This window comes from Rhamphochromis sp. 'chilingali', assembly GCF_963969265.1.
Source record: "Rhamphochromis sp. 'chilingali' genome assembly, chromosome: 11".
In the NCBI taxonomy this organism is placed as follows: Eukaryota; Metazoa; Chordata; class Actinopteri; order Cichliformes; family Cichlidae; genus Rhamphochromis; species Rhamphochromis sp. 'chilingali'.
In genome coordinates, this window is record NC_137938.1 from 31,046,618 (window position 1) to 31,055,426 (window position 8,809).

General features: G+C 37.7%; 1 protein-coding gene across 1 annotated transcript in view; it reads right to left on the reverse strand.

Moving 5' to 3' along the window:
- sh3bp5b (SH3-domain binding protein 5b (BTK-associated)) overlaps positions 1 to 7,701 on the reverse strand; it is a 30,589-nt gene extending 22,888 nt beyond the window's left edge. Inside the window, exons 1-3 of the mRNA XM_080896987.1 lie at positions 7,351 to 7,701; positions 6,234 to 6,296; positions 1,515 to 1,643 (exon numbers count right to left, since the gene is read on the reverse strand). Of these exons, the coding sequence (XP_080753113.1) occupies positions 1,515 to 1,643; positions 6,234 to 6,296; positions 7,351 to 7,428 (270 nt within the window). The 5' untranslated portion in view covers positions 7,429 to 7,701. The remainder of the gene's footprint in view (positions 1 to 1,514; positions 1,644 to 6,233; positions 6,297 to 7,350) is intronic.
- Positions 7,702 to 8,809: the final 1,108 nt, after the last annotated feature.

The window sequence follows — 8,809 nt, forward strand, 5'->3', positions numbered from 1 at the left end:
AGTTAAAAAGTGAAAGTAAACAAGCAGAGAAGACCAAAGTAAAACTGTGCTAGCAGGTGAGTGGACAGGTAAAAGGGAACTAGAACGATCACGTGCGGGGGAAGTCTCATCTCAGTTCCCCCAAGGACCAAAATTGGCAAGACTGCCAGAGGTGCCACTTCTGTACAAATACCTGACATATTTATTTCACACTTTACTTTTGTGTTTGTGCATTTATTCTTAATAGCAACATGCAGTTTTTCCTTGCAAAAAAGGTTTGAAATGAGTAACTGACAGAGGAACCTTGGTACCCTAGATTGCATTAATGTTAACAAGAAACTGCAAGCCATTTCTACGGAATATTTCACATCATTGACCTAATCCGCAGTATATTTGACTCTTTGCAGCACATCTGGATGTTACTAAATTCTAGGAATTGATATTTTTTGCTACAAACTTTTCCATATGACCTTTGTCACAATAGTAGCAGAAATGCTCTCAGAGAACCTAGTTTAAGGTCATAATGCTAAAAAATGGGAAGTCCAGCTACAGTGTCACTTTACAGAAGCTCTTTCAAAATTGCCAAAATTTCACCACACTGTGAAAAGTTAACCTTCAAACACATATCTACAGATATGTGAACAGATAAATACTGACAGCATGACAGTAAGACCTGTGTCTTAAGTAGAATCCTATAAAACTGCACAATAAAGTCTTTTGAGTCTCACTGCTGCCTAAATGTGCACTTACAGCTGTATGGGCTCTTATCAAGATGTGTAGGTGGCTTCTTCCCCTTTATTTACACATACACACATTTTACCGAGGCTCAGCTAAAAGGGGAACTGAGAATGTAGTCTGAAATTAGTCTGCATGTCACACTCGCCTCCCTTTTTATCTCTTTAAACACATTAAAACAAAGACCAGAAAGCTACACAAAGGAATGCAATTACCAGGTGTCACTTTAAGAGTACTGAAGATGAAACCATTAAAGAAGGTAGGAGAGGATAGGGGAAAAAAAAGATAAATACTGGTGCACACAATCAGGCTTGAACACCAGTAGACAATGGAACAATGTTTTTCACTCTGACTTACTCGGTGCTTATTTCAAATCCAAACTAATTAAAAACTTTCTGAGGCCTGACCAGGTCTTTCTATTTTATACATCAATGGTTGCTGATAGGAAACTTGCTGAGATTGAACCTGCTTTTCAAAGCAAATGTATAGCAAGAGACATGCCCCCCAAAAGAAAAAGCAACCAGCAGGTCATGCATAACTAAACATTCTGTATATGTGTACGTCTGTATAGACTAGCTGTGTAAAAGCCAGGAAGGGAAGAAATCACAGGATGCAATCCTGTTTTATTGGCCACTGCTAAAACCTAATAGCCTTGCAATTGGCTTTGAACCAAGTCGATACCCAAGGCTTGCTTTAACTACACCTAAGGCTTGACTTGAACTCAACTGATTAGTTTGAGTTGCCCAACTGTGCTTAAAGACAGTTTTGAATGTTTACTCCATCTTCCATTGCTCACTGACCTGTCGGGCCAGTCTGCGAGCCTCCCAATAAGGTTTGGACTCCTCTATTGCCTTGCCGATCTTCTTCATCAGTTCATCCAGCTTCACTGTGGCCTCCACCAGAACTGAGCGGAACTTTTGTCTTGCATCCTGATCAAAAGAAAAAAAAAAAAATCTTTAGCAATTTAAGTCAAAACAAACTAGGAACAGGAGGTTGCAAAAAAATGACAAATACAACTCTAGTGCTTCTTTAGAAGCAAAAAATAAATAAATCAATCAATCTTGTGCTTACTCACTGTCAAAAAAGGATAAAATCGTATACCATTTGAAGACTCCCCTACTTACCTAAATATTCCTCTTGTCAAGTAAATCAGTCATCTTAAAAACGTCAAAATGCGTGCGTTTGTTTTTTAATATTGTATTTTAAAAGGAAAAAAAAAAAAACCGTTCAAAACGGGCCTTTGGTGAACAACCCCATGTTCTAGTGATTGATCATCCTTCAAGCAAGGCAATTAGTCTATGTTATAGATGTTTATGCATATTCCTGTTATTTCTGGCAATTTAATTTGTGGCGAATTTCCTTTGGGGAGAAAGTAGAAGCCTCAGCATTAGTAATTACACATGCTGCTATCCATCTTTATTTGTCATATCCTTCTAAAGGATGGTGTAGCTCTTAACTCCTGACCTTTATTAACCTCACAGTTTATGAAGTTGCTGTTTAAGGAAATTAAACTTGCCCTGTTGTTACCTCTCTTGTAACTCACTGCCAAGCCATTAAAGCACCTTGAAAACCCAAGAATTTCAAGAGAACAACAAACAAAAAAGGGCATTTGAAAAATGCAAAGAAAACACTGACTATCAAGCATTAAACATAATTTAATCTGGATAACGTGTTCAGACCATGTCCCAGATAGAGCTGACATATTTTTCTTGAAACTGAAAAACAAACTAAAGCCAGTCTGATGAACACAGTCCATGAAAATCTAGTCTGATACACTTTTCTAACTGAAAAGAAGTGACCTTTCTGTTTAGTGTTAGAGAGCCTTGTTTGTCCACTATACAAACAAGGGGAACTTCTCAGACATTTATCTCTATAGTTTCATCACAGTCATCTAATTTGCATGAGAGACAAACCTTCAAAGCACAACAGCAAATAAAAAAAAAAATCAATAAAAAAAAATCCAGGAAGTAAAAACAAAAACATTCAGTAAACAAACTACAGCAAAGCAACTGTTCAAATCCTCATAACTTTAAATACTTCCTTGTTTTCAAACCAAACAGAATCACATCCATGATAAATTCTTTTATATGACACTTGTGTTAAATTCAGGCTCTGGTGTCATTGTGCATGGGTAATAACTGTTTATTTAAAGTAGACATACTGAAAATAAACAAGATGTTATTGTTCGCTTATATACTGTGCATAACAGAAAAGTGGTAAGTAATTTAATATATATATACACATTTAAGGTTGAAGAACAAAAAGCTAGTCAGCATTCAGAGTGCACAATGCTTGTTTAGCACTCCACACTTTTTAGAAAATTCCATGGAAATTGGATGTGGCTAAAAGACAGATGCTCTCACCAAATATCATTTTGGTGCGACAGTTCTTGTTTTGTTGTGCGCTGAACTTTTATGTGGTCAATAACAGTACATAAGATTTACTAAAAGTTATGATCAACTTTAGATTTCTTTTAACACCTACGAGTTTATATTTTCTGGTATTAGAGGTCCCTAGAAGGTAATTCTCAATATGCTTTTCAGTATTGAGGAAAGTGTATTGAGTGTACTGGTTCGACAAGGATGCAATCTCTCATGTTAGATTACTCACAAGCCAAGGTTGTGAGGGTCTATTTTGAAGCAGGCTGAGGTGTCAGATCTGCACAGGAAGCAGAAAACCAACACTAAGTGCAGTTTGCTTTCACTCATGTCTGAACCTAAAGTTGACTTTGACTGTATTCTGCTTTCCAGGCTTACTGACAGTCCGTCCTCACTTTTCCCCTGTAGTTTGAATCTTAGCCCATGGCTGTTGTGTCAAACTAGTTTTTACTCCTTGTCCAGTCTTCTCTTCCACACCGCCACTTTTAAAAATGCCCTTCTACTCCACCTGCCACTGATCTTCTAATCACTCAACACTGCCCACTTCTTCCACATCAACTGACAGCGACTGGTGCATTGATAGTGTATTGAGAAAACTCTTGTTGCTCAATCGATGAGGTCACTTTGGCTTAAACTAAAATGCCTGAACATCAATAAACTGTCAAGAAATTATTCAGACATAAGCATTCCCCAGAAGATGAATCATCGTGACTTTCATAACCCCTCTGCCCTTTCACTTAATTACTTCACAGGATTAACATTTTTAAAGATTTTCCAGAAGAGTTGAAAAAGTTTTCTCTAACCAACAACATTCAAAAACTTACTGAAAGCTTTTTAACTGAGATAGAAGAATCAGTGATTCTTTATCCTTAAAGAAATAAATTTAACTTAAGACAAATTCAGGATTATCTGAATTATTTTTAAATTCTGTTAATCAAGTTGTCAGCAATTAAACTATGCCAGAAATATTAAAGAGTGATACAGCATATGGTATATATATATATGTTTTAACTCTGACCCCCAGAACATGAGAGGATAAAGTACTGACTTTTAAGTTTGAGGTAAAAAAAAAAAAAAAATCAACAGTCTCTTTTTGTCCTTGTGTCAGATTTTGTCAGATGTGGCTTACAAAACCCTCAGCAGTCATTGTTTCATTTCCAACTAATGTGTTACTTAGTCAACATGAGATAATTTCTGTGGAAACAGCTCCCAGTTTGGATTCAGAAGACAGAAACCCTTTTTACTTTTAAAGTTAGACTTTCCTTTCTAATAATGATTAGAAAGTCAGGTGACCCTGATCCAGCTGCTCAGACTGCTGGGGGATTTTCTGTGACACACTAATCTTTTCTTCTCCATTCATCTCTTTTCCCTCCTCTGATGTTCCCTGATGTTTACATGAGGCATGTCATTAAATTGTGTCTTTCTCCCATAAGCTGTGTTTTGCTGTCTCCCTATGCTCTCCGTTTTCTCTTCTTTCCCCTAACAACCAACTGGTCAGGACATATGGCTGCCCATGTCTGAGTCTTGTTCTGTTAAAGGTTTCTTCCTATTAAAGGGAGTTTTCCCTTACCACTGTCACCTAGAGCTTGCTCATAGGAGATCATCTGATGTTGGGGTTTTCTCTAATACTGTAGGGTCTTTACCTTACAGTATAAAGCACCCTGAAGTGACTATTAATGTGATTTAGAGCCATCTAAATAAAACAGAATTGTCTTGAATTCAAAATGTCCAAGAAGTACTTATTTTCAGCTTTTATTGGAAGGAACTTTTTTTTTTACTGATGCTGATGCAGACTGAGGTGCAGAGTGTCTGTCCTCTCTCTCAGGGCTCGGATGCTGACACTGTGACGCACTTCAGCTTCAATACATTCATGCTTAAGGCGGTGTGTCAGCAACTTGTGGTTATCTGCTAAATTAAATATCATTTGCGTCACTGCTGTGAAGATACATTTTCTGTTTCACAACACTGGGATCGGTACTACTCCAACCTCTTTATTTTACTCATCAGCAGCATCAACGTTTCAAATCAAAAGCCTCTTTAGGCAAAACAAAAGCAGTATGATACCACACTGTTTAGTGTAGCAATAACAGAAACCTTTATTCAAATAAGAAGACAGTGTCCCCGCTGCTGACATAAACAAAAGGATGGATTTCTTTGGGAAGTTCTGAAGCTGGGTGTGCACAGCTGGGGTGAATGGATAATTTAAGTTTTGCATTATTGTTGCTTATATTTACCAGTGGAGCATCATAGGCTGCATTGATGTGCAAAAGATGTTCTTGTCTTATTTGAGCACCTATATTCTGTGCTGCAAAATAAATAAATAAATAAATAAATAAATAAAAATAAAAAAAATACAGACCTTGTGTTTAAAAGAAACCCTGAGAAGATGCAAAGTCACGGACTCCTGTTCAGCTTAACCTCTGAGTGCCCCGATTAACCCCATGTAGAACTGTCAACTTGTGCAGTGCAACACAGATTTGGACTTTCAGCCCCATAAAAATGCACACAATGTTGCTGAACTATATAAATGCAAGCCATCAGCTGCTTCTGTGCTTTAATGGGATCAAAGATCAGTTCACCAAGTTAAATGGTTTTTGACGGCCCAAGTGAGAGTCGTGTCTCTGCAGCACATTCTTTCTGTTTTGGTCATCACGGGCTTATAGCTCCACAACAGTCAAACTGTTTTATATAGAGGTGGTTTGCCAAGACTTTGAAGCTCACATGCTTGATCTTGGTAAATTGATTTGGATACAGCTGTCAGCAAAACGTTTTTAAGGCTTAAATGAGTTTATTGTAATATAACACACCAAGTCAGTGTCTCACACAAAAAAGTAACAAGTTAGTTTGTAGGCAGAAACCTGCTGACATGGAATAAAATCTGAACTTTATATGAAATTTGGCCTTCAAAAAGGAAAGGTCCAACTGTATCTATATTCTGAAGCCTTCAAAACAACACTTGATCTCTTTGAACGATGACTTTAAGAGCAGATGAAGTAGATGTTAAGTATTAATTACTGACGGGGGTCATATAAGCATGATTATTTGCTTGATCAGTCAAAAGCTAACATAACTCCACTACGCTGAAAGGAAAAACACAAACACATTCAATGCACATAACACTGTGTGTACCAAATAACTGACCTCAAGCTCCGTCTCACATCTGTTGATGTCGACAGTGGACTGGTTGAGTTTCTCCAGCTCCCCCTGGAAGAGAGATGAGGACAAAGTGATGAAGCAAAAAGGAGGAGGAGATAATAATGTAACACAACACCTAAAACTATGGGAGAGAAAAACTAGCAACATCTGGAAAGAATTATGTGAACATGGGGAAGAAGGGAATGTAAACTATGGCTTTTAAAATGTTAATGTGCTTTAAAAAATAATAATAATTATAATAAATCCACTGGAACTGTGAATTGTACATTACACTAAATATATTTTCCCTCATAAAAGGTGCAGAAAAGAGTGCAGTATGTTAAACTGTCAATGGTCCACTGATATCAAATATCTTCCTCAAATTCAAATTCTGATTCCAGAAATTTGAGTATTTGGAGATACAAATTAAGAAATCTGTATTCCTCGCAGGACCCAAAGAAAAACCACTGTAAAGAAAATGCTAACTATAGCCCCTACAGGAGGCAACATGAATAACTTTTTCGTGCTGGTGTTTGCATGTTATCCTGTGAAATGATCTTCGACAAATAAACCCAAATACTACTATTCATCGATTCAAACAGGAGTGTCATGTAGTTATTACCAGACATCTCTGGGTTCTTTGGTAAATTGCATTTTTTAGAAAGCTTGGACTGACCAAGCAAACATTTATTTAATCATTATTCATTACATTTTTTTAGGTTTACTTTTTCCTAGACTAGGAAAACAACTTATTAAATGACTTTTAAAGCCTGATATTAAAATACCAAAGTACATTTTTACTCATATTACTGGCTTCTACCATTTAAATTTTGACTTGCCAGTAAATTAACTGGACTAGCTTTTTGAACATAATACTTTCATCCAGTATTAGTGGAGCTACAACAATCTGCACACAACCAACACAGAAGACAATACTAACAGTGTTACCTTGTATTTACAAAAAAAATTAAATTACTAAGAAAATCCAGGGGCTGAATCATGCTAGGACTTCGCTGTTAGCTGCTACAGCGGTTTGGAGACAGACATACTGCTGTCTGGAAAACAACGAACCCTAACCGATTAATAAAACACGCTTAATGCTTTAAAATTAAAGGTTAATCACCTGGATTCTGGGGTCCACCTCCTCGTCTTCATAATCAGCCTCGTCGTCGGACCTGTGCTCCTTCTCTAAATGGTCCATATCGGAGCTGAAGAAGAGACACCACAGCCAAACAAAGACAGAGCTCACTACAAGCGGAGACACCGCAGACTCATCTGTCTCTCGCAGCCGGTCACCAAGAGCTGGACTCGCCGCCCTTACTTCAAACCGCTGACTTAAAAAAATCGGTTTTAAAAGCTCGGCTTTTCGAGGAGGAACATCTCGGGTGGTATCAGCCCGGCCGAGCAGTAGCGTCTTTCCCCGTTCAGCAGTGCCTGCACACGGAGACCGCTGCTGACTGACCCGAGAGGTGACACAAACGGGAACGCCCCCTCCGAGTATGGGAGGGGCCATACAGCGGTGAAACGTGATGGCTTTTAAACGCTCAGAACGCTTATGAATATATATTTATTTAAAACAAAAAGCAAATCTCAGTTAAATTAAATGCTCTTTCTATATTCCCATATACAAACATGTTAGAAAATAAGAAAATGCGAAGAAACACTTGCTATGACTTCAAAACATGTGCTGTGTTAAGGAGATAACAACTGAAGCTTAATATGGGCCTAGCCGTATGTTCATGTAACTAGTTTGTACCACCAAGTGGTTCAGTTAGTTAGTGTGGCCATTATTTATCCAGGTAAAGGTAAAATAGTAACAACAACAATAATAATAATATCTTTATTGTCATTACACATCAAAATCATCATTAAATCAAAATTGGATGCAAAGTGAAAAGGCCTGATAAAGGCTTAAATGTCTTAAACAGTGTACATGCATGTATGTATACCACACATTAGAGACATTTAACATTCTATGGGCATACTAGCACAGTTCATTCTTTTAACAAAAAAAAGCATCTTTTGGATGAAAGATATTTTTAAAACCTGAAAACCTGAAACGTGTGCCTAAGGGCAACAGTTCAAACAGAGAGTGTCCAGGGTAGGATGGATCTTTTAGAATCCATCCTACCCTGGACTTGGAAGGCTTTTTTTTAAGGCAGCAGGAAATGTAAAGATCTTCCAGGGAGAGGAGAGGCCATTCAGTTACGTTATGGACAGTGGTGATGACCCTCTGGAGAGCTTTTCTCTCTGCTATTGTGCGGCTGGCAAACCACACACGGACACAGTAGCTTAGCCCTTGCCATAGAAAAACAATGAAGTCAGAAAAACCAAAAATGCTTGGTGGTGAAAGTATACAGTGTTAAATATAATGAAAACTGTCCACTGAATCCCTCGTCCGTGCTTCTTTCTAATAGTTGTGAGCTCTGCTATCACTCCCTTTCCATCAAAGCATTCTACCTATGTGCCGGCTATGCAGTGCTGGCTTTTTGGAGGACTTTAGCCAATCATATTAGCATAGGTTGCATACCTACAATCCTTGCACTAAATTACTAAGACTGCATTCTTATTTACCATGTTTG